Source organism: Cupressus sempervirens, chromosome 3 (assembly GCF_028749045.1).
Source record: "Cupressus sempervirens isolate cs-2001-9-10 chromosome 3, ASM2874904v1, whole genome shotgun sequence".
Taxonomy (NCBI): Eukaryota; Viridiplantae; Streptophyta; class Pinopsida; order Cupressales; family Cupressaceae; genus Cupressus; species Cupressus sempervirens.
In genome coordinates this window covers 233,261,140-233,288,967 of record NC_143120.1, presented here as the reverse complement: position 1 = coordinate 233,288,967, position 27,828 = coordinate 233,261,140, and the positions used below count along the sequence as shown (strand labels likewise).

The window sequence follows — 27,828 nt, the reverse complement described above, 5'->3', positions numbered from 1 at the left end:
AGGACAGATTGAAGGAAGGATGCTCCCCCATGGCAAAGAAGCTCTACAAGAGCAAAATTGTACACGTGGGGGCTTTCCCTCCTACTTTGCCTTGTCCGGAATTGGTAATAGAATGTGCATCTCGGTTTGATATCGTGACTAAGTCCATTTTCGATGAAGGGAAGAGAGTGTTGGCTAACATCAGCGGAAAAGTGGTCGAAGAAGTATTCAATATTCCCTAGCATAGAGGCATGATAGTGGTGATGATGGATCAGGCGGCCAAGTTATTTTAGGATAATCAAGAGGCTTACTTCATTCATCTAAAGTAGAATTGGTTACACGAGGGCAAGAGGGGAGTTACCAAGTCGTCAAAGCTCACCAAGTCAGATTTCAAGCCAGAGTACGACGATCTAATTGTGCTTCTCATTCGGATCATGGGCGTGGCTCAAGGTATGCAATTCGAGAATTGGATGTACTACTTTATTGATGAAATTGAAAATGGAAAGAGAAAATTTGATTGGGCTAGAATTATAAGTGAAAATCTAGAGTTGCAACTTAGGATAGTGCAAAATCAAAAGCAATTCTACATGGGATCCTATTTTTTTATTTGATTGCGAGACTATATGAAAATCCTAGACTTAAGGCCTTAGGAGTGATTGGCAATGGGTCGGGGCAATGTTTGGTGCTATCTACAGCTTCATTTGCACAACACCAAAGATTATAAGATGTTTTATGATGCCTTTGCTATGAAGAAAGTAAGGATATTACAAGGGACACCTACAAGAAGGCTCTCATTGGAAGCAAACGTAAAATTTAAGAAGTATGGGAGTTGGGTCATCCAATTTCATCAATTTAGATACATTAGAGTGGTAGGAAGTACAATTTGTCCCAAAAGACTTGCAAGGTACCCACCTGACAAGATAGTTTTGATGGAGTTGGCTAGGCAACTTGAGCATTATGACAAGATGAAATTTAAAGGCGAGACAGGGATTACCTTCTCATTTAGAATAGGAAATGATACTTGCTCCAATCTTATCGCCTTGCAACTGCAGAGAAAGAGTTAGAATGGTATTTTCTAGGATGGTATAGAGCAAGATAGGGATTCGATCCTAATAGTCTTATCAAGGCATCTCACGAAAACACATTCGAACATATCCCTACTATAGAAGATTTTTGGGCCAGTGCACAGGATGACTTTCATGTGAGGAAGCTAGCTTTCTCAAGATTGTCAATGGGCATGATGAGGGCAATCAGATGGAGAGGCCTTGATATTCTCGATCAATTGGAAGATGATGAAAATGTGCTAAGATAAGATTATGATACAGTGGATGGAACATAATTGGGTCTAGTGGATTGGGGTGATCATCAAGATCCTTCCTTATGAGACAGTTACAAGGATAGTTGATCTACACACTGAATCATGGTATAATGAAAAGTTAAGGCAATTCCAAAGTCAGAAGTTATGCCTTATGAGAAGATGAAATCGGAAGAAAGAGGTCCAATAGAGTCTATTGGACAAAAAGGTGAAGACAATAGCTAGCAACAAAGAGCAGTTAAGAGCAAGGAGAGAGGTTTTGAGGTTGAGAAAAGTAAAGAACATCTAGAGTTTCCAGCAAAGAGACAAAATGCAACATCGTCAAGGGAGAGCATAATTGAGGCTCGAGGCCAAGGGGATAATACAAGTAGACAAGGGGTCGCGGTAGAGGTGAGCTTTGATTTAGAATCAAGCGGTTACAGTAACAGTACCGAGTATTCTCCTCTCTCGGAGAACCAACATGGAGATGATATGACAGCCATTGGTGAAGAAGAGGATAGGCCAATTGATATTGAGGAAATAAGCAAGGCGCCTGAGGCCATTGGTGATGCTTTGCTAGTCGAACTGAATCCAGATTTGGGGAGATGCACTGCATCGCTATGGTTAAGGCAAATGCTTATGCCAAGAGGTGAGGTGGTGACTGTCCGAACAATTGAAGATATTCAAGTGTTAGTGAAAAGGAAGATAGCGAGAAACAAAGACAAATTGCAATAATGGTGGCAAAGGTAATCAATAGTGATGATGAGGGCCATTGAAAAGTTCAGATTGCTATACCAAAGGTTAGCAAGGCGGTGGATGAGATTGTAGCTCAGGAGTATGAGATAGTAGAGCATAACTTGGGAAGAATCATGGATGACATGGAATGTGAGGAGATCCAGGAAGGCATGGTTTCAATTAGAGAAAGGTTAAGGAAGGCAAACGAAAGGATTGTAAAGTTGGATGTTGAGAATAAGTATTGGAGAGATTGCCAACCTATCCAACAGTTGCACCAAGCAGCCCTTCCGCAAGACAACGAGAGCAACATAGAAGAGATATTGGCTCAGTTGCACAAAATCAAAGATTGGATCAATGATATAATTCAAGTTGGGCGAAATTACTTGCCTTCCTTTATCTTGACATTCAAGTAATTGGTGGCTATTAGAGACAAATTCAGAACATTTGAAAGGGAGTGGAAGGATTTCCTTCTAGTCAAGGACTTAGCCATTCCCAGGCTACGAGCATTTATTGGGCCACCGAAGAGATATTTGGGAAGAGTCAAGTTGGTAGATGAAGGAGGAATCAGTACGATGGAGTCTTGGTTTGTTGCCTTGACTATCAGATTGAGGATACTTGAAGAGATACAGAATGAGATTGCACAACATAGCCCAGGCGTTGACACTTCCATTTCAACCATGAAGAGTGATGTTGGGACTGCACTTGATTTTGAAGATATCAAAGAGGAGAATGTCAATGAGACAAAATTTGGATCGAGATTGGATGTGTTGGGGAAGGTTGCCACCAAGAAGAAGCATTTGGGCACCCTTGCCTCCCTCAATGCCTTTATTGGATATGTGAAAGAATATGAGAAGGATCATGAGAAGACACTGCAAGCAGCAAGCAACATGATGAATTCAGCTGAACTCAAGATGAAGCACACACCTTGCCCTCCCATGAAGGAAGTCAATGACAGGCTAGCCAAGTTCATTGCTTTGGCTAAGAAGATGAAGGAAAAGGGTAGAATTATATTAGAAGATCATTTGATGTAAGCCCAAGTGGCAAATTCTCCTTATTGGGTAGGATAAGGGTTTGATTTTGATTGGCTACCATTTTGGTGCCTTTTCATTGGATGCGACTTTTCCTTTTTTTCATTGGTCCATTGATGAGGTGGCATCTTCTCATTAGCTAGTGGGGTGGCAACCCTAATTAGGGTTTCTGGGATCTAATATGGATCATTGATTTTGCCTCTTAATCTCTACCGTTGGTTGTAATTTTTGCCCCTATAAAGCCATTTGCTCTCATTTGTAGAGGGTTGAAGAAAATTGTTGCTTAAGATAATACCAAAATTGCTTCTCTTATCATTGTTTTGACTTGCATGGTGATTAGGGACACTTGGTATTATTGCATGGTTTCTACTTCCAATAGTTAAGAGTTAAATTTCAATGAAGTTGTTAAAGTAGATTTTATTTGAAGAAAGTTGTTAAGAGTAAGAGTAGATGGATAGTTGTATGGTGATATTAGTGGATGTTTGATAGGGATCTATAAACTGGGCCACTAGCATCCTAGCTGCTTGTTAGGAAGCCTTGCGTGGTAATCTAGTCTTTTTCCCTTCAACCATTACATCTATGGAGGTAGAGCTGCTGGTAAGCTTTCATTAGATACGATCCCCATCCATTTACTAATCTTTCCATTCATAGGAGTAGATGTAAAGTAGCAAGTAGTTGAGTAGTTGGAGTTCATTGAAGAAGAAAGTTAGAAAAGGAGAAGCATCATTGACAGACATACCCTCCATCATCATCACCATCAACATCATTTGCACTCATATACATTGCAAAGCTAGATTCATCACCATCATAGCAAAAGTCCAAGTTATCTTTGAGTGAATAATTTAAGTCTGCCTATGTGATTAACCAACAAATCACATTAATATAACTGAGTTAGTACCCATAGGTGTAAGGAACCTTGGAGTTTTTCTAATGTTCTTCATGAGTATTTACTTTTCAAGAGAGGGATTGAGTGTTTGATATTCCATATCAAGTATTCAATTGCTATATGTTATTTAGTGGTACCAAACTGACATCAACAAGTCTCACATCCAAATTATAGTAATGAGTGGGTCATTGACAATGGATGTTCTCATCACATGGCTGATGATAGAGGAAAGTTTATCACTACTTGGAGTAATCCTCCTAGTGGATTAGATCCTAAGATGGCCTTTTTTGCAGAGCATTTTCTTGTGATTTAGAATGGTATTATTGTGCATTCTGCTTATCTTAATTGACGCTGGTGTCACACCCCGCAATCTACTTTGGGCTCCTTTAGAGTTGGCTCTCATTGTCTTCAGGCCCAAACCAACCACCATATGGATAGGGATGATTGGATCTATAGATCGTGTACTTCAGCGGAGGTTGAGATTGAGACCCACTTCATATTTCGTTGTCCTATCTACTATGAGATCAGAGAGATTTTACTGCTTATCCAAAGACTATTTTTCTCTTTCAGCGTTCTTCATCTATATTGACCAGCGGTGTCTTGCACTTTATCTGCATGAGACCTCCTAGCTTTGTGAGCATACCCTGCAGTCAATCACACCTTAGGGATATACCTCTGATTAGCGCATCACTGCCTTTTTCTCCCCCTTGTCTTTACCCCAGGGTGTGAAAAGGCCATTTAGTATCACTCCCTCCAGATTGGTCAGAAACTGTACGAGTCTTTCTAGGTAGTGACACTCTTCCAATGGCTTTCGGCGACAATCTAAGACTCTGAATCGTGTACGGTTATATCCTTTTGTGACTGATTTCTTTGTACCAAGGAAGGATCCTTAGTCCTTACCTTGGTTTTCCTCGTTTCTTGTCTTGTTTTGTTTCTTCTCAGTCATCGTTTGGTGCTTTTGCTTTGGCTGACTTTTTTGTTTGTATGCGCAGTCCCATAAACCCTTGTGGTTTTTTGTTGGACATTAATATTATTATCATATCAAGCTTGAAGAGTTTGATGGCATAGTTAAATTCCATGCTTGGTAAAAAGTAAAGGTTCTATCTCTTTGAATGGTAAAAGTAATGCTGATAATATGTATCTTGTTGAAGGTTCGAAGCATAATTTTCTTAGTGTTGGTTAACTTAATGATGAAGGCTAGAGTTTAAGGGAGGTATGTGTAGGAAGCTCAGGAGATTTGATTTTCTATTTGGAGACAGACCAAAAGTAACTTATTCCATTTGAGTTCTATTGATAACATTTTTTTGGTTGCAAAAGTTGAAGAGTTGGCTTTGGCATAGAAGGTGTTTCCATGCGAACTTTGATAGCTTGTTTAAGATAAGCTAGATTAATGTAGTTAGAGGATTGCCTCCATAAATAACCAGACAATATTATGTGTAAGGAATGTCAACTGGATAGTTAACTAGTACTACTTTTAGTAGAAAGTCTTATTAATCTGAGAATGTCTTGGATTTGGTGCATACTGACTTGTGTGGTCCTATTAAGACTAGGAGCTATCCTTTTGATAAGTATTTCATCTTATTTGTTGATGATTACTTTACAATGATGTGGGTAACTTTCTTGAGAGACAAATTGGAAGCATTTCATAAGTTCAAATTGTTCAAGGCTTAAATAGACAAAGAAACCAGTAAAAACCTAAAATGTTTAAGATCTGACAGAGGTGGAGATTATAGTTCTTGGGAGTTTGTTGACTATTGTGACAAGAATGGAATTAAGAGGTAGATGTTTGCTCCAAGGAACTCCACAACAAAACGGAATTGCTGAAAGAAGAAATAGAACAATTGTAGATGCTACTAGAACCATGTTGATTCAAGGTGATGTTGCAAAGATGTTCTGGAGAGAAGCAATTCGTACTGTAGTCTACACTATGAGGTACAAGTGAAGAAAGATACTGCTAGGACTTCTTATGAATCATGGTACGGTCATACTCCTAATGTGGAGTATTTCAAACTTTTTGGAAGTATATGTTATATCAAAAGGGATGACTTCACTGGAAAATTTGATCCTAAGAGTGATGAAGGAATCTTCTTAGAATATTCTACCAAAAACAAAGCATATAAATGTTTTAACAAGAGAACTAACAAAATGATTGAGAGAGCCTATGTGAATGTAGATGAATTTTTAGATAAATTTGATGTGTATGATGATTCTCGCAAGCATGAATGGTGCAGGAGCACCCACAATAAATGATGACTCATCAAAGTCCTAAGAACATCTAGAATAGGTTAGAACTATCATTTAGGCATCTAGACCAAATTATAAGACCTAGTTCCAAGATTTACACATTATAAGCCCTTGGTCAAAGATGGTCAAAGGGCCTAGAAACTTAGAATTTTGCATATTTTCATGTTTTGACATGTTTTGGTCCTATTTGGATCAGTTAGATTAGTTTTCATGGCATTTTGCATATAGTTTGCAAAAATTGCAAAAAAAATGCAAAATTGCTCAAAAGTTGTCAAGCAACTTTTAGCAAGTTTTTGCAAAGTAATGTAAAACCATCCCAATGGCCACAAACAAGTTTGAAATGTTGTTGTGACTGTTGGAAGGCCTATAAGAAGCCCTTTTAGGCGGGTGATAGGCAATAAGGATGTATTACACATTTTAAATCAATAAAATTACCCTGTTTTCCTGCAATTTGACTACTGTAACACAGTGTACGGACCTGTAAGGACTCTCCAGGGGTTGAGACCCACATTTTTTGGATAGCTGAATGAGTTAGCTTTCCAATGCATTTGATTTGAAGTCTCCACCTATCACCAATCTCAAGATATTCACATTTTTGCACTAGTTGGTCTGAATTTCTTGCTAACATAGGGTTTTGAAGGATTTTGAGTCATAGCCAAGGGTTTCACCATGGGAATCTAACGTGCTTTGGTGAAATCCTAGTATTTGCAATGTACTATAATATTTCTTTGGTTTCATACTTGTACTTGCAGGGAACCATTAGATATTTGATGCCCTAGTAATGCAAGACCCATGTGCATGCTAGGAAATGAATGTAGCAACTCCCATAACTCGCTCCAGAGTTGGCATCAAGGCTTGAATTTGGGTTTGTGACTTGTTTATGTCTGCCCTCTTATGTTCCCATCATTGTTTTGCAGATTGGAACTCTAGAATATGTACCTCCTTTGTTAATGGAGACCTAATAGGCCTAATTGCCTAGGCGAGATATTAAGCAAAACCCTATCTATTTGTTGCATCGAACCTTGATGCTTCAGTTTGTTTGGTAAGTCCCAAAAGGGTATCCCATTCTGTGATTTGTTCCCTAGGTTGTGTGGAGTTATTTGCAATTGGTCAAATTTTCATCAAAAAGGGCTACTAGCCTTTTGAGTGGTTTTGTAAAGCAACTATGTGCCAAAAGTTACATAGTTCGATTTTAACCATTGAACCATTCCATTTATGACCTAAACAGACCATTCCCTTGTGTATGAGTCTCCCTTGGTCATTCCATGAGTTTTAGGGGTCTTTTACCAAAATTGGTCAAATAGTGCATTGTGAGCAACTTGTGATAACTTGTATAGGGTTCCCTTGTGATTGGGGTTTTCCCTATTTGGGTGAGGGGTTGTGATAACCTAACATCATCCTTGAAGCACTTGCGATTGGTGCTTGCACTTTTGGTCATCATACCATCTATTTGGTTAATAGAACTTCAGCGAAGAGGGTCTTAGGACCAGTTGATCATCATTTGATCTAACCCACTAGGCTCCATTGCATCAATGAATCTGAAATCAGTCTGGAGATTTTTTATGTGAAATCGGAAGAGCAACTGTTGAACATAATACCGAATAAGAGGAAGTAAGGCAACCGGTAAAAAAAAAGCTCCAAGGACTAAATTGGTAATATCTACATATGTGGAGATGAATCATTCCATAGATTAGATAATTGAAGATATGAATGTTGGAGCACAGACTAGAAGAAAGGTTAGAGAGAGCACTTGTTTGATTTCAGAGTTTAAACCAAGGACTGTTAGTGAACATTGAAAAGTGATGATTGGATCAAGGATATGGAAGAGGAACTTGATCAAATTGAGAATAATGATACTTGGACTTTAGTTCCAAGACCTACAAACAAGAATGTGATAGGTACAAAGTGGGTATTCAAGAACAAGCTAAATGAAGATGTACAATGATCAGAAATAAGGTAAGATTAGTTTGCAAGTGTTATGCACAATAGGAAGGATTGGATAATGGAGAAACTTTTGCACCAGTGGCTAGACTTAAAGGTGTAAGGATGCTAATAACCTATGCTTCCTATAAGAAGTTCAAAGTCTTTCAAATGGATGTGAAATTTTCTTTCTTGAATGGTGTATTAGAGGAAGAAGTCTACATTAAACAACCTGAAGGATTTGTATTATCAGAAGATCAAGATATGGTTTGCAAGTTGTAGAAAGCATTGTATGGATTGAAATAAGCACCAAGGGCATCGTATGAAAGGTTGTATTCATAATTCATCAAGATTGACTTCAGGAGAACTAGTGTAGATAGTAATGTGTACTTGAAGATGGAAGATGATAAATTGTTTGATTGCTGAAGTCTTTGTTGATGACATTATCTTTTGTGGTGATGATGACACGAGCTTGGAGTTTGTAGAAGAAATGAAGAAAGAATTTGATATGTCAATCAAAGGTGAATTAACAATTTTCAATGGCTTACAAGTGATGCAACTCAAGAATGTATTTTCATTTGTCAATCCAAGTATGTGAAAGAAGTGTTAAATTTTTTGGGATTGATGATTTCAAACAAGTAGGAACACCAATGGTTATTGGATGCAATTGTCTAAAGAAGATGATCAAGTTCAGTAAATGAGACACTTTATAGGCCTATGATTGACAAGTTACATTATAGTGTTCATAGAAGATTGGACATTGCTCATGCAGTTGGGATTGTTGCAAGATTTCAGTCTAATCAAAAGGAGACATATGGTGGCAGTAAAAAGAATATTCAAATATCTACAAGGAACAATTGATTATGGACTTTGGTATCCTCATGATGATGATTTTTCTCTATAAGTGTTTATTGATGCAGCTTGTACGGGAAACATTGCTGATAGAAAGAGCGCAAGTGGTGGTGCATTCTTCCTAGGTGGCAGACTTGTATCGTGAATTAGTAAGAAGCAAAATAGTATTTCACAATCTACAACAAAAGCATAATATGTTGCAGCCTTAAGTAATTGCTCACAAGCTATATGGATAAAACAAGTCTTGGAAGGGATTAATGAAAATATCACAAAAGCAGCGATTGTCTTTTGTAATAGTGCTTGTGGTTAAATATATCAAGGAATTCATTTCAGCATCCCAAGACTAAGAAAATTGCTATCAAGTATCAATTTTTGAGAGAAAAGGTGCAAGAGAAAGAGGTGAAGATGGATTACGTGATCTCAAAGGAACAAGTTACAGATATCTTCACAAACCCATTACCTAAGGATGCTTTTGAGTATCTAAGAGTTAGGCTAGTGGTCATTCCCCTACTAGAGTAGAAGTAAGATGTTATTGTTGCATCAATCAAGTGGAATTATTGCATATTTTTCAGTGGATTGATGGAAAGGGGACTACATCTTAGGGGGAGTATTTGGAAGTTGGATAGGTGACTTATGTTGAGTGACACCTTTGGTATTGTTGTCAAAGGGGGAGAAGTACAAGAAGACGAAGGGGAAGAAGACCTTATCTAGAGAAAAGGGGAAAGTACAAGTAGAAGAGCTAAAGATGACAGTTGATGTTATCAAGTTTGCGTTTTGGTATCGCCATCATTAATTGGTGTTATTAGTTGGTGTTGCCATCAATGCCAAAAGGGGAGATTGTTGGCATAACTGATGCAGATTGTGTTGAAGAGATGTTTCGTTGCATGCTTGATGGTCAATTGATCAATTATTGTGTTGTCATTGATGTCAACTTGAAGGTTGTTGGATGATCGTTTATCAAGAGCATTGTTCTAGTATTTGCTGAATAGAAATCCAGTGTGTGGTTGATCTCTGTGTCGAGTTGGAGTGCATAGTTGATGTGGGAAACTCAAAGATGTCTCACGAAAATATATGTACGATTTCATGTGCTGTACACAAGTACGAAGAAAGTTATGTTAGATTGAATTGTGATTGTATCACTAGGTTGAATAGTTAGTCTCAGACAATGAATGATTTGATTGGTCTATCCAACCTATGATCATTCAGATGATGTAATTCAAGATTTATAATCTATACTCAGTTATGAGATTCGTGTTACAATCACACATGATTTGGTTTATAGGAAGGCATGTTTTGGATCACTTGAAGTATGCTCAGGAGGCAATCAAGAACACTTAGAATAGTTTATGTTTGATCCTCAACCAATAGTATTTGGGCCGACTCTAGTAGATCTTTTATGATGTAAAGTTAAGTGATGATGCGTAATAACCCCGACCAGATTATAACTTCAACAAACTCCATTTATTTCTTAATTGAACAATTGTTTGACATTTTGTCAAATAGTTTGCAAACAAACTCAGATATCAGTGGTTAATGAACTTTTGTTTCTTTGTGTTTGGGAGATCCTTGTATTTTATATATGTTGAATATAACAATAACAGACATATTATAAATGCTGAACGCTAGAGTCAGATTTCTCCAGGCAAGTAATGTTAGCCTTTAAATGGAAATGCTAGCCTCTCAGATCAGGTTGTAGGCTTTTGGTCTTGAATGCAATGCCCAGAATAATGAACACAGGCCTACGAGGATGGACGCAAGCAATCCAATAATGCCAGAACGCTGCCTTCAGCATTCTACACCTCCTTTTCAAGCTCACAGATATTTGCTATGGAATTGCAGAATTTCAGTCTCCCCAAGAACAATTAATTTCTCCACAATTCGGTCTCTCAAGCAATAGGATGGACAATATGATAGACACTTACAAAAACCTCCAAACAAATTGAACTCCACAAATTTCAAGACTCCCAATTAATTAACCTTCCAGACGCTATAAGAAACAGTAGGGGAATATATAATTCAGATCAAAGAATTCACAATACCTCAACTGTGAATTGCCAGGCACTTCTCAGAATTTCAGACTCACCCTTATACCTCAGCAAGGGCATCAAATATCAGAACATCAAAAATGTCACAAAGACAACAAAAGAAAATAATATTCAATCGAATGCTTTTCCAATGAAATGAGCTCATATTTATAATCCTCTATTGGCAAAAGTATCCCAAAAGAACTCAACTCCAGAAAATTTCCAACACAACTCTTAATGACATTTATTGTAATATTATTATTATAATAATTCAACTTTAATAATTAATTAATAAATATAAGCTGACACAATAAATAATCCATCTGGTGTAGGTGATGACTGACTACCAGTACCATCATCTGCATTGCCACATATGGCAACTGCCATAAATCAACTTACTAAAAATAGTAAGTTCGCAACCAAAGCCCCCAAATCATCCTGTCAGCTCACAAGGGTCATAATAATGAATTGACTCAATCATCTGTAGAAGCTTGCCAAAAATGAGGACATTAAAGTCCTCCCTCCTTGAGATTGTTCGTCAAGCAATTTGGCAACACAGTGAACTCCAACCTCTACCTGGATCCCTAATGAAGCATGTAATATCCCTGCCATCATTGAACCAACTAAATGCTAATATCATCAGGACCATCAACATAACCTACAATATAACACTTAACACCTATCCCGATGATATAGAATCTAGATGCCAAGGTATCACTTGTAGTCAAATCCATAGGTGGTCGTAGTATGTCCTCTGCACTAACCCAGTCATTTCGCCAGTCATCTGACTTAGGTACAAACAATCTCTGCACCCCATATGAATCCTGCATAAATGTGAAGTAGTATGGACTCTTCATAAAATATACCTCACTAGAATCCTAATCATTTCTAGTAATCACTGTAAAAGATGAAGCCACAGGAGAACAAGGTGCCATATGTGGTTCTTTGTTTCTCTCAACAAATGCACTCACCTCCATTGTATTGACAACACCCACATCCTCATTAGAATATGTAGATATAGAAACATCACTAATTGTCACTATAGGATCTCCATCATTTTTGATTTTACAATTTTACAATTTTGTAATTCTCTACAAGAGAATCCCACAAGTATTTCACCACAAACTTGTATGTAGCAAACATGTTGATCATATGTGATCCAAACTTCAAAATCAAAATCAATATTGACTTTGTCAGTGTACCCTGAGGCCATTTCTTCTTTAGTGAACAAGTTATCATGTTCAGTAAGGACTTTGCATCCAATCTGCTCCAAATCGTTCATGATCTCCATTTCCACCACTTGACAGTATTCCAAGGCTCCTTGTAACTTTGTCAAAAGTTGCTCCAATACTTGCTACTTATGACCCAGGAGTCTCTAATATCTGTAGAACATATCAGAGGATGGAATGACATTGCATAAAATCAAGACATCCAGATCGTCTGCCATTTGATCCCCAACACCCTAAATTTCTTTCAAGGTATTTGTTTCTTGGTTATTGGAAGCAATCATGTCATGGGGTATCTCCTCAACACCTCTGATACGTTCAAGAACTTCGACCTCATTTTTGATGGATTGAACTCCTTGTGAGATAACTTCTTTGAACCAAGTGTTTGCTGCCTCAACTTTCTGATTTATTTGGGTTATTTGAGATGTGATGACTACGATTTGTGAGGATTGTTGGCGAATGATCTCATGAAGACATGCAACCTCCTGCTTCAGTTGATTCTTCTTTTCTTAAAGCTCGTGATTGCCTTTTGATAAATTGGCAAGTGCAACTTGGGCATCTTGCAAACACCTCAGTTGCGACTGTTTACCAAGTTCAATTTTGGTGAACTTGTAATCTAAGCGGTTAAGCTCCTCAACTGGTTTGTCTACCAAAGGCTCTGCAATCTCAGCATATTGAGTCTTTTCAAACTCAACAACAATTCTTGAAACAATCTTGACTTTTGAAGATTTAGATTTATTCTTTTTGACAGGGAGATTATCTAGGGGTACTATGACCTTTCTTCTGTTGACGGTGATTTTTTCCAACCATATTGGAAGACTAAAACTTTCATCTATTGAAATTGGGACAATAGCTACAACAAACATTGATCCTGATTGTATTTCCGTTGTCAATGTGCATGCTTTAGTTTGCATTATTGGAACCATGGGTGTTCTTTGAGATGACTTTGTCACGAACATCTCTCAAATTGCGACTGAGGTGTGAAGTTGGAACACTTCACCTTCTGTGAGAGTTGGAAAATCATCAATTTCATTTCCCAAGTTCTCACATTGCTCTGTTGTGAGGATAGGATGAGCTGTTGAAGAGATGGAGAGTGTTGACATATTCACCTCCAAGACGAAAATAGTAGGCGTGAAAAAAGTGGAGAGTGAATCCACATTGTTGTCTATGACATCCAAGAAAGGTCTCTCCCAAGTAGATGGATCTTGGTTGTTTGGCAGTCGTGGGGGAGATATGATCATTATATCTCCCTCTTTTTGTTCGTCTTATTCATTAGGTTCTTCCTTTGATTCTTCCTTCGATTGTTGAGTTTGCTTGAGCACTTGTGAAGAATCTACAAGTGGTTTTGATCCTTTTCCTCTAAATTTTAACTTGAGAGTTTTAACTAGTCCTAAAGAGGATGCCATCCTTCTTTGTGATCTCTAACTGAGATTTTCTCCTAGTAGGTCCAAAATAATTGCAATCTAACCCAAGTTTCAGATGTACTCTCTTGAGTCCATTGATTTTTAGCCACTTGTTAGTATGCACTAAGATACATTGGAATCCATCAAAGATAGAATTGCTTTCTTTTTGTTGCCACTTGATAGGGAAAGGGCTAAGCTTGTCAAATAGGGCTTTTTGATACATTGGGTTTGGGATCATGCCATCATCTTCAATCTGAAAGGCTGGTGGAATCTCAAATAATGTGAGCCTACAGTATTCCATTTACATGATGTCTAGCTTTGTGCATAAGTCAATTAAACCACATCATATATGTCTATTTTCACAATTCCGATTAAATTTATTACAATTCCAAGTTTAGTTCATGATTGATCAATCGTTAGAAAGATTGTCAAAAAAACATCTGTTGGTTTTTGAGCTGCTGCTAGTTCAAGATCATTTGGACCAAAAGTGGTTCCACTCACATTAGATGCACCATGTGTAGGTATGTTTTCATCATCCATAGCAACTAAAATAAGATCTCAACAATTGCATCCAAGTTGATACACTCATTTGCTACATTTTAGAGCTTCATTGGCCCCTCTTTGTATTGGAGATCCTTGAATGATAGAAGACGCAAATTGGAATGAATATACATCAATTCTTCAACTCTTTTTGTAACCAAACCAGTTATGCTTCACTAAGTGGATATAGGAGTATGTACTCCAATTCCATTTAGCGGAAAATAAACTTGCAATCTGAAGAGAAAAAAAATGCAAAACAAGTTAAAGAATGTTGTTATTAAATTCTATAGTAGAAGTGGTAAAGAAAAGCAAAACTTATGAGAGGGTCTTGATTTCAAGAGGTTGGGTGTAATGTCTCCATTTTTAGTAGGTTCCTATAGTTGGCTTGGTGAGTTCACCATCATGACCCTCGTGAGTTGACAGTAGGATTTGAGGGTCTAAGTTGTGGGGTTATAGGCTTTCCAGCAACCTATGGTGTGGTTTGGCTTAGTTTGAGGGACTTACTATTTATAGTAAGTGAACTATTGTTTCTAATGAGTTTGGTTCAATTAGAGGAGTTGAGTGATGCTCTCAGTTTTTATTTCAAGCTTCTGGTTTGGGATCAAAGAATCTTGGAGGGAGCATTTATTTATAGCAAGCCACCTCGTCAAGTTCATTAATCGTCTTTCTTTATTAGGATCAATTTGGTGTTGTCAAATTTTGATTCTAATGCATCAATAGTTGTTTTCACAAGATGGGTGACTTATTATTATTATTCATCTAATATGTTGAGGTGGTTGTTTTTCTTGGTGTTGTATGTTGGTCACCTCAGTATCATAGCTCGTTGGAACTAGATCGAATTTTTTTAAATTATGAGCACAAGAAATGGTGGCCTTGTGTGTCAGAATATTATGTTATGATGGAAAAAGGTCATTTTTGGTAGTCAAAAGCAATTAATAAATTATATTATAATGACACGTAATGTCTCCATTTTTGCCAGCATCAGAGTTTGAGAGATTAGCCTATTATTGTGATCCTCATAGGCTAATTATTGTGGATAGAGGGTCTTCTGAGGCAGTGGCTTGACTTGTTAGGTCTTATCTTCTCCACAAATTGCAGACTTGGTAAACATGCCAAGAAGTATAAGTTTCAATTCTCATTTAAATCAGCATGTATGCCAGACTCCTTCAGATTTATTCGAAGATAACAAGTGACCATATGCAAATTTAGTGCTTAGAAAACTCCAATTTTCAGAGCAGGTTGAATCACTAATATGCAGATTTACAATATTTATCAAACCCATATGCTATGCAAGAAGTGGCACCCAATAAATAGGGGCGATTTTACCTTACAAAATCAGTACTCCATCAAAAGATGCAAATAACTTATCACCAAGAGTTGCTTGGGTCAAGGAAGTTGTTTGAAGCAATATTTATAAGCCAAAAAGTCCTCCTCTATGAAATATGATCAAAACTATGATATCCAACTATTGTGAAAAAAAACACCAGCTCTCAGAAAAAGCTCCAAAACTGAACCAATCTCAAACAACACTTGAAGAAGCCACACCACACACCAAAATCACTATACCCACATCAGATTATTTGAAATATTTACATCTACCTTAAATACAAAATCCCTCTGTTTACTCCCATACGTAACTTACTGATAATTATGCAGAGTAACAGATATGTCATTTGCAAAGCAGAACATGAAGTAACAGGACAAGATAATTCCAACACAATGCAGTCTCAGAAAAACATGTCATTTATTACCATATGTACTGTATACAAAATCAGAATTGGTTCCGGATAGGCAAAATGGTTACCATAATACTACTCGTTGGTTGGTTAAATCTGCTAACTACCTACAACTGCCAGCAATTATCTATTGGGAACAGATGTCATTACATTGCCAACTAACTACTGATTAACACATTTATTTATGAACTTTTGGCATAAATGATATCTGCACCACACCACCCCCCCCCTCCCGAAAAAAAAGAAGATAAAAAAAAACTGTCTTCTTGACAATTGAACAAGATCGGGCTCGAACACAACAAAATGGAAGTAGAATACTGAGGGTGACGATAAGACGTCCCTGGAAGCAAAGAAGAGGCGAGACTAGTTGTTTGAGATTATTGCTATTGTAAATGTTGGAGGCATTGTCTTTCCACCAACCCCTACTCGTGAGATGCTTTCATCATGTATGCTTCTTCCATAAACTGCTACTTCGTTTTTTCAAACTCCCATCAAAGCCTCACAGTTTTCTGCCAACTAGGAGGTCTGTTTGACCAACTTCAAGTCTTTCTAGGCTAGCTACTCTTGTAACTTAGCCACTTTCTTCTCCAAGTGACATGAGAATGTTCCCGACATAGTTGCGCCTTAAATTTCAATATTTTTTCCTTTCCATTTTCCACCCCTCCTTATTCTCTCTCCTTGAATTTCCGAAGAAGTGGATTTCCCTTAACAATCCTTTATACCCTCCATATTACATATTCTAAAGGTTCCCCGAGTTTCTAGGATGGGTATGACATGGGACGTGGGGATGAGTTTCTGAGATTACAAATTTTTTTGCCAATTTTTGCGATGGCTAGGGGACAACAAAGGGGATGGCTATATAACGATAGGGAAGATAATATGCAGAGAAATTTAAAATATTCATATGAAAACATGCAGTTATAGATAACACCACCTTAAAATATAAGAATTAGTGAAATTCATATGCCATATTTGTGTTATTTTGAGCATAGTTGAAAATATCACTATCAACAACTTATTACCAAGGGGCAACACTCAATGAGGAGATGCATCTAATGAGTCAGTAAATGTATAAACAAAACAAATTAGCTGAGTCTCGATATATTTAAATGCAAATTTGGTACAAAATGACATTCTTATGTGGAGTATTGATGGTTGGTAGCTATAACATGATAAGTCTAAACTCTGCAACAAACTAAAATAACTAGTTGTCTATGTAAAACTATAAGCAAATACAAGTACAACATCAAAATAGTCTAATATCTTCCTCTTCCCCTTCGTAGTAGCTCTAGTAAAAAATACTGGAAGGGTGGGGGGTCTAGACCTAGAAGTTTTCTATGGTTGTGTGTCAGCCCTTTGGACAACTGGTTGCGACTTATACTATCAAACACAACAATACGCATTTTATACTGACTACATCATCCCCCCCAAAAGAAAAAGTCATCTACCACTTTTTCTCTTACATCATGTAATAGACTAATGACAAGAGTGTAGATAATGTCTTGTGCTGCACAAAATTAAAGTTCTAGTGTACTCCAAAAATAAAAAGGGGTTGGGGGAGCATTGCCCCTAGTGGAATCAAGGTGCCACATCCCTTGTAGGTGTCTAAGGGCAGTGCCCCCAGTATGGTTAAGGGGCAGGTTCCTTGGAGGGGTATGGGGGCATCGTCTCCAGTAGGATCGAGGGGCAATGCCCCTCACAGGGTTCGGGGGTAGTGCCCCTATCGCCAAGACCATACTGGCACCTTGAGAACCACAAAAATTCATGGTGTGCACCATTTTCTTGATTGTTTAAGATGCAAAAAATAATATTGATAAAGCATGAATCACTAGAACTCAAAACCTTGGGAGTTCTTTTTGGCCAAACAATAACATACGACTTACAAAATAAAGAATGCATTTGTGTTTGGCTGACAATACCAATTGGGCAACCGTGGCCAATAAATATTGCACTTATTTCTATTTTATCAATGATAATCTGCAGTTTTTATCAGCAATAAAAATCCAACTTATTGGCAACAAAAGCAACGATAAAGTGTTGGATTTTAGTGTTATGAAGCTTTTATTGCAAGAAGTGCAATTATGATTTTGAGAGTCAAAGTCAAAGCACCCTATGATTCTCCTATCCCTGGAACGTTTCTAGGATGGGGATAGTTGAAAGCATTCTGGGGATGCAGCCCTAAGTAACTTTCTCTTTATATTGTCAAATGTATCATCCATAAATTTACATAAATTCATCGGCTCTTCTTCATAGAAAGTTGTGGCTTCAAGGAAATTACACATTGACAGGAACACTTTAGAGTCCTCCAGTCACTACTGAAATATTCCATTCATCCTTGTTTTCAAAACAATCTTCCACCTCAAGCATCCCTTTATTGTTTGGTTCCATGCCTTCCCTTCCTTCATCCATACCCAAATCTATCTTTAGGTACTGATTTGGAGGATGCCAGTTCCTCACTCACCGCTTGATTCCTAAAGAATGATGATGAATCATTGGCCAATGTTTTGTGATGGAAATCATATTATCAAAATGAATTAGCGGTTGCAGGTTGTGATCTTATAATTTGGATCTCCTGTTATGAAGATTGCAAGTGAAATCGATTGCCTTCCAATGATGGTTTATGGCTATGATAGATGCAGTTGACTATTTGCCCAGATAGCCTTCGATTAAGAATTGCATTGAGGCCAAAAATATCACTATATGCTCTGTGTTTCACTGCCAAGACTAAATGCTTGACTGTATAGAAGTTGATCTACAAGGTATGATGATTTGGAAACAAGATGATTCCAGTTAATCCAATACTGTTACAAAGTGAATTCACCTTATTAGACAAACCAACATACTAGGGAGGATCTCTCACCTCTGAAATTGCTCTTTAATGCTTAATTCCACAATTGGAATTGAAGACACAAGACTTGATATACTGTGATTGATGATGATGAACAACCAAACATCCTATTTAAATATGCAAGGCTAGGTCCTAAATCTCCAATGAGGCGGTCTCATAAGTGAGCACCCAAATTCAAAAATATAAAGATAGATCCTAGTTAAGAAAGGTGGTGTACTAGTGCACCCCGTTGATTGGGCCCCCTTGTGTGACAATTAACTCCCGGGCGACCATAAGAACTAATTGCAAAATAGAATAGGTCTAGCCCAGAGAGGGGACATGACAGATAGGCAAAGGCCAAGGATAATGTTTGCCTTCTTATCCACCCTCCAGACTAGTTTTATTATTTATAGCATCAAACTCTTTAAAATTATATAGGTTTCCTGTTAAGACCTACATTGTAGCTACACTATATCACTTACATGGTCTTATGAGTCTATGAATTTAAGTAATCTATTATTTATGAAGATGTAATAAATCATAATCTGGTCCTTAATTTTCTTATCCTCTCAAACCTACAAAGTAATATGGATATGGTAACAATGGCCAGATTTGTGTCATATCTGGATGGTACCTTATTGCAAAAAGAGCAACTTTGGTCATTTTGTGTGGCAAGATATTGTTAAGGTTGTAGCTTTAGTCGGATTGATTTTACCATGAGATACATTGTTGATGGTAAATCATCATTTAGATAAATATCTTATATATAATATATATTATCTAGTGATGATTAACTGTAGAGACATGCTTCCTCTCATATTTAATAAGCCTTCAATTTGCATTTGGAACACAATCAATACAAATGGCATTGTTAGTACATTTGCAGCGATTCTAGAAAACAACATGGTATCAGAGCCAATTGCAAATGTCAAAAAGTAGTTAAATGCATTCAAGTTTAGAGGCTTCACAAATATTGCGTGGAGAAAATTTCAAACCTTGAAGTCAGGATATGTATGGATGACAATGTGCCATCTTGGTCTAGATCAACACAACTTAAGAGATCCATTGGAAAATATTTGAACTTCACTGCTCGAGGAGTACGAAAATAATATGGACAGAATTATGGCAGTCAGATCCTGTTATGGTGGTCTTCAACAATGAAAATAATAAAAACCTTGATTTATTAAAGGTTGCAAGATGTTGATGTAAAAGCATTGGATAGATCCCAAGGGTAGCCTCACAAGAATAGTATCCTCTTTGCTCCATTTTGTGTCGGAAAGTATTTGAAAGGGCACAAAAGCGAGCCACCAATTGATAGGTTAATGTTTAAAATTAAAACATATGTGAAAACATAGTGAAACAGAGATAAATTGGTGGCATGTTCGAGGTAATCATCAATTGCTTCCTTTCATCATGGAAAAATACCAATAACATAAAACAACAAAGGAAAACTTGCTGCATATTTACGATATCTTCTATACACCTAGTAGTGCACATTGGAAGAAAAAAGACTGAAAATATATTTTAAAAAAAAGTTTCAAAATAAGAGAAGCACATTGAATGAAAAAGCAATGGAAATAAGAAGGAAACTGGGCAATGTCATTTTTTCAGTTCGAACACTAGTATGGGTACTTAGGGATCATATATAATCATTTTATTATCAAAATCAAGGTGCGAATTATGGTAAAGCATTCTAAGAAGACATTATCAATAGATTGATGTATGTATAGTAAGCCTCATAAAGAGAAAGGCTTGAAAGATCGAATCACAATTTCTAGAGAGAAAGAAGTAACAGATATAGAAATTAGTGCAGGATTTGCATCCATGTTGTCTTATATCTAAGTTGGTACAAATCGTCAAAATAACCTTCTATGTAGTCAGTGATGAAAAAGAATTTGCAATGTAATTATCTCATGGATACTACGATTTGATCATGGGCTATTAAATAAGAATAGATAAAATCGGAAAGATGTGAGGAAACACTGACCATATGGAAAGATCTATGTAGAAATTAATGCACTCAAAGGGCGGGTAACATATTGGTCTCCATATCTTAATATTTTATTAAAGATATTGTTTAAAATTTAATAGCGTTGTGTATGGAGAGGAGAAAATAAGATGCATCTCCTAAGAAATTTGGGAGAGGAAGGTAAAAATAAAATAAAATAATTACAAGGTCAAGATTTTCACTAGACCCAAATTCCACATACTTGCCAATGAAAATACTGCCAAGTAGAAGGGGAATCATCATTCGGTGCGATCAGCAGACCACTACACTATGATACATCAGCATAGTGATTTGAATTCATTGACTTTGGAGAATATCAGATTAGAAAGGGCATACAACTGGATTCGACACATTATCATGGGAATGAAATAAAGCTTGAATGCATTTTCATACATTACCATGAAGGAATAAATATATCACCTATTACCAAGTGATGTGTATATTCAAGGAAGAATAAGAGTACACTATACAATTCGATAGGCCAACAATTACCAGCAGATATTATAAAGTATCAAATTAATAGATATTGACAAGATGAACCCAAATTAAAGAGCATAGGGAAAATGCAACGTAACCATGGAATGGATATCGAAATGGTTAAGTCTGCCACAGTAGATTTGAAGCAATATATAACACCGATGACACTAGTGGAAAAATTAATAAAGGATGGGCATTAATAGGATTTGGAGATTGATTTGGTGATCGGGCAAAGGTGGAGTTTTAGAAAATACCAAAGGATAATATTGGCATTTCTCTGTTTTGAGGGATATTGAGATAGTTTATGAATTGATGCAAAGGAGAGAAGTATTTTTGTTATGTCCAACATTATTTCAATTATTTATGATCATTTTAGGTGAAATTAGTTGAAAATATAGAATAAAATATACATAGCAGATTGAATATATGTATATATGTTCAAAATATATATTTATCTATATTTTATTATAATAATATTTATTGTTATGTAGAATTATTCTTATTTCTAATTTCAATACATATTATAAGAACTATGTGCCTTGATCTTTTCCTCTGAGATTTCTAGTGAAGGAAGAAGGAGATCTAGATTCAGAGGGAGCCTAATATTTCATTAGAGGCAACCTTGAAAGAGAGGGAGCAAATAGTGGAAACATGTATTCTAAAGAGTAAAACATATACAATCTCCTTAAAACCAAGGCAAACCCTACTACATATCTTATATATATAATATGTTATTATATATATATATATTCTACAAGGAAATTACAAGAATCATTCATGGAAGTAGAACTCCATTACATTCCTCGACATACTAATTGCATAGAATGAAATGATCGCTCATGAGAACTAAGTATCACTAAATAGATACTATCACCCAACAATGTTGATGGAATGAGTGGGAATCTTACATTGTGGGGGGGAATAATAACCAATTTTTTATTCCCATTGGTTGACAAATGCTTATACAGAGACATCATCTTATTTGATACATATGGACCTTCATTGGAGCAACTTGTATGAAGAACATTAATGTGTAGATAAGTATTTATTATCCTTGAGTATTATATTTACTTCCTTATTGTATTCTCTCTCTTATTTGTAATTCTACACATACTATAAGAGTTATTTGCCTTGATCTTTTCCTTTGTATTTGAAGTTGATCTTGCGAGAAAAGAAGAATGACATTAGGCAACTTATGACAATAGCTTAAAAGAAGTTGTGATTAGGCTGGATAAAGTGAGGTTCTTGAAGAAAATATCTTTGATGATTGAGATTATTAGTATCTTTTTACATTAAGAGGGAGTATAACACTTCGAAGGCAACACAGGAGCTTAGGAGATTAATATTCAGAGGAAGTCTAGAAATGCATGTGTGTGATTGCATGAATTTGATGGGCCTACTCTTGAGTGCATCATGAGGAAGTATTGACTTATCACTAGAAAATCACAAGATTGATATTAGATTTAGAGCGAGTTCGACAGGCATCCTTGGGTGAAGAGAGCTTCTAAGAAAGGAACTAGAAGACTTGACTTCCCAGGATTGATGTTCAAAGGGAGAATTTTGAGGTGCAATTCTTTGTAAATGATATCTTCTCTATGAGGAGAAGTTATAAGTAAAATTTATTGTAATGTATTCTTATCTATGAGATAGAATTGAGGTGAAAGCCTTTGTCCCACCCTCTGACTTGGTTTATGGTGGTTACTATTTCACATATGATATGTAATAAAAGGTGACAATCTTTCATTGACATATATAAATAGAAGGTAACCATTGTAAGGTGACGATCTTATAAATGGATGACAAACTTCATTAAGTTGTCCTAGAGTATTGGAAGTCATGATAATGAATGTACCAACAAGAAGGTAACTATTGTAAGGTGATGACTTTATCAATAGTTGATTAATCTCCTAACACCAAAATGTGTTGGAGCAAGTGTTATCGTGGTTCTTCAGGTCAGGTTTTGCCGGACACCTTGATAACCAACTTATCATGGTTCTTTGGGCTGGATTTTGCCGGACACCGTGAAAATCAATTTCTTGTGGTTCTTCAGGCCAGATCTTGCCAGACACCATAACTTAAGTCTATCATAGACCACACTTAAGGGGGTGTTCAAATCTTGTATTATAATTGCTTTAATTCTCTCTTTGCTAAAGAGGGAGCGTTGAGAAATTTAGCCTCATAGTGAATTGAAGCAAATTCCATATGTAATATATGTTAATATATGTGTGTTGATAGATTTATGTTGATATTCCTAATATGCCATTCTAGGAATGATATCTCTTCATATACTTAAAAGCATAATGTGTTCTATATCAATCCTCCCTAACTAAGAGGAAGTGTTAAGGTTGTAGCTTCAGTTGGATTGATTTTACCATGAGATACATTGTTGATGGTAAATCATCATATATATATATATATATGGTTATTTATATTACTAATATTAACTGTATAGACATGTCTCTTCATGAGGCATGTCTCCTCTCATATTTAATAAGCCTTCAATTTGCATTTGGAAAACAGTCAATAAAAATGGCATTGTTAGTACATTTTTAGCGATCCTAGAAAACACCAGATATAAGGTCCAGGCTTTGCACATAGCATTGAAAATGCTGTTTAAATAGAAATAACTCTCTGCTATGGTTAACAGATATGGCAATTTTATTTTTTTCCTCTTCCTATAATTAGTTATATCTGTTTTCTTGTAAAAGGAATATTCGGAATTCAATTTTTTATAAACTAGATTCTTTAGGCCAATGTGAAGAGACAATTAATAATTGTCCATTTCTTATCATTTGACCAAAATAGATGTGTCCTAAGTCCTAGCAATCTCTTTGACAATATTTGTTGTTATCACTTGCCTCTTGAAGTTTCACTTGTGAACTAGTTTTGTGTAAGTTTCTTCCTTTTGCATGTAATTGATGATATAAGGAGGAAACCCTCTTTGTTATTATTTTGACTGAACAAAAAATTAGAATACACGGTCTTTGATCTATATAACCTAGTATAAAATGGGGACTCACACCCCCCTCCCAAACCTCGAATAACCTGTCCCTGAGATGTCCTTGCACCAGGCACTTGAGTACCCAAGTATCCTCACCTCTGCCATTTCGCAACCATGCTAGTGCTGGGATGAGTACTTGAATTTCTATTTGAACTTTGATTCTTGAATGTTACTATTGGGTATGTAATATGTTACAATGTTGAATGTTCAATGGTTCTAGTTCATGGTGCATTTTTGCTATGTTCAAGTATTTTAATTTGGTATGCTATACTGAAACATCATTTCAAGCTCTATATGGATACTACACAACAATCCTTCCTGTCTCGTCCTCCCCTTGTACCCCCCCTCCCCTGTCCCAAAAATGAAGCCTATTTTCCCCACGTCCTGGAAACTTGTCCTGACATACCCCAGTATTGGTATTAACACTGATATAACCTAACTCATGGTCTGACCATGCTTTGATCTTTTCAGTTCTAGTATCTTTAATAAAAACTTGGATAGTTGTGATGTGAAGAAAACAAGATTGTCTAAAATCCTGGAGAACAGATGTACATAATTCAACTTGTAAAGAAATATCACTTTGTACTCTCCAGGTGCTGTGTTGATAAAAGTGTCTTGCATTCAGGATTTTAACTCTAGTCAATGGTCCTGTTTGTGGCCATAATTTATTTGTTAATAGTGTTATATTTGATATGAGAAAACCGTGTTGAAGAATTTCATGGATTTTTAAAAGCAGAGGGAGTTGATGTTCTCCAGCTTGCGAGCTCCTCACTGTAGTATGCCCCTTAGATAATACATATGGATTTTTAATAACTAATTCATTTGTATATTACGTCTCTTACTAACATACATGGTTTATGTTGCAGGCAATGAGAATTGAAAATGGAATATATTTGGGACCAATAGGCTGCTTAACATTTGAAGGAAGGTTCTCCTGGAAAAAACGAATCCTGGCCTTCATTTTTGAATCTTTGAATCTAAAGGTTGGTCCCCTCGGCCCACTCAAAATCAATTTGGCAAAAGAAGAAGACAAGAATCGAACACCAGTAACCAAAGATCCATTTTTCATTTGGTTTTATGCTGATGAAGAGATTGCTGTTGCTCAAGGGAGGGGTGGAGGAACAGCATTATGGTGCAGGTGCACCAGAGTGACATAGTACGTTCTTTTAAGCTGTTTGACGATATTTTATTACAGCATTGGTTTACATTGTCTTTGTTGTTTGAACAAATGCTTATTTAGTATAGTTTCTTTATCAACAAGCTCCATGTACAAGGGCAGTTCTATATGCTTGCAGAATGACTTGAGATGTGATGACATTTGCATTGCTTGTACTCGAGTCTGAGAGAAAACTCTGCTTCACAGACTTGATAAATGTCAATGTTAGCTCTATGAAAGGCCATGACTATTTTGATTGAAGGAAAGAAATAATGTCCAGTGCAACAATTTTGTACTTTTGGTACAGAAAGATGTAGAATATGGCTTATAAATGGGAGTTTGAACCTTCCATGAAGCCAACTTGTAGCCTGCAAACTCTTCACATCTTTAATATTCAAAGTGCATAAATTCAGTTTTCATAAATTAGACTTTGTATATGCATGGCCTTTGTTGGTTAATGCATTCTCTCCCCTATTTTCAAATGCGAGTCAGAATATTTTCAAAAAATTCTTCTCAAAAAACATGAACTTTGAATGTAAAGCTTGAGTATAGTAACGGATAAAATCACATCTTCAAATGGATATCTAGGCTAATTAAATAAGAGGATTTAAGTAAATTATCAACTTAGATAAATGGGTGGGATTCAAAATAATTAAATGCAATAATCAAATTTTGAAATAAAATGAGTTTAAATTTGATACTTAGCTAGATACCAAAGATGACAAAATGACACCGTGTATTGTTCTGGTTTATATCTGCACCTATGGATCTGATTACCATTCTTCTGGAAGGGAATTGGTGCGTAAACCTGAAATTGTCTGTGAGAGTGAACAAGCAGAAATTATTGTTGGAATCTTTGATGTTTGAATCTGTGTAAGGAATTGGTAGTGTTTACAAACATGTTGGGAGAATTTGCTGAAGTGTGACACTGATGGTCTTTTCACTTAAACCCCTTGGATGATCAATTCGATTACTGAAACAATGACAAAGACATTAAGTGCACATGCTGAAGTGTGACACTGATGGTCTTTTCTCCCAAACCCCTTGGATGATCAATTCAATGACTTTGAAACAATGATGAAGATATCAAGTGCACATGCAATTGGTCTAGGGTGATTTATCCTTTGATAATGTTGTTATGATGCTCTCAAAGTAAATTCTCTTTTGGTATTTCTTTTTTTTGAATGATTTTTTTAAAATGAGATGTGGAATATGCTTTTAACAGAATTTCAAAGAACAGATATGTAAGAAGAGTCATGTGAAACAAAAGGACTGTATTGTTATAGAGAAGTATCACACACAACAATATATTGAAAATAGTATGTGGAGAAAATTCTTTCGGGAGGAAATCCATCTTCAGAGAAAAATTGAATATATTAGAAGCCAACAAGTTACAATACGACTGCTAAGTTGTCTTTATTGGAGCATCACTAACACTCAGGATATAGAGCAATGTTGGTATCATCACAATATCTGTAATTCATCCATGCTATCTCCACCATGCACTCAATTTATAAGAGGAACAATACATGAAAAACCAATAATATGAACAAATACTGTCCACAATTGTGGCAACATCATCTAGTCAAATTCCAACACCCCCTACACATAGGGATTCCATCTCGCTAAGAATAGATGATTCTTTACACCTATTATAAGTTGTGATAACTCATAATTATCTCCTCAAATTAGTCCTTACTTTTTTGGCTTCACAATCTCCATTCAAAGATGTTTTATGACATGCATAATAAATTCGCACAGCATTGGTTAGGATTTCAATATAAATCTATAATCTCATTCTCATCTAAAATGGAATGTCACGAGGAACCCTTTTCTGGCAATGTCACAAAATATTCTCACACAATATAGTGACATTAGATATTTTATTATTCCCAAAGTACTAAATGCACATGGAAAATAATGCCAATGTAAATTGGGAAGCCCCATTTGGCTAAAGACAAATTGTAAAATAATGATGTAGGGTTGAGACATTTCCCCTTGCGTTTTCTCAATTGTTGAATACCTTGCAAAGAGAAAAAGTGAACTCATACATTGACATCTAACTACTAGGGGTTATGAGGCTCAAAGAGTTATTGCATTTTGTAGACTTCTCTACACTTATTGGCTTTGCTAATGCATTTGGAACATTTTGTAAAGTGTAAACTTTTCCAACTTCACTCTTCCATCTTTTTCTATGTTAGTTTGAATGGGATTATTACGTATATAATTAGTGATGTTAAGAAGTAAAGTCTATATACCACAATGGGAGTGGGAAGGGGGGTGAATCAGTTGTGAGCAAATATAATTAATTCCAAACTTAATAAAACCGATCACCAAAAATTAAACAATAATGCACAACAATAAGGAATCTTCAACCATAACACACTGATGATTGTTCTCGAGGAAAGCCCTTGATTAGAGGCTAAAACTCCAGTGGGGATGACACCCACAAAATGATGTACTAATATATAAGTTCTTTGTGAAAGAATGTG

The 27,828-nt window shown here is 36.3% G+C and overlaps 1 protein-coding gene across 2 annotated transcripts in view; it reads left to right on the top strand.

Moving 5' to 3' along the window:
* LOC149565706 (microbial collagenase) overlaps window positions 1–25,759 on the top strand; it is a 111,539-nt gene extending 85,780 nt beyond the window's left edge. For both annotated transcript variants that reach the window (XM_089819204.1, XM_089819203.1), the window contains one exon: window positions 25,047–25,759. In XM_089819204.1, coding sequence (XP_089675330.1) covers window positions 25,047–25,337 — 291 coding nt within the window. In that variant the 3' untranslated portion in view covers window positions 25,338–25,759. The remainder of the gene's footprint in view (window positions 1–25,046) is intronic.
* The last annotated feature ends 2,069 nt before the right edge of the window (window positions 25,760–27,828 follow it).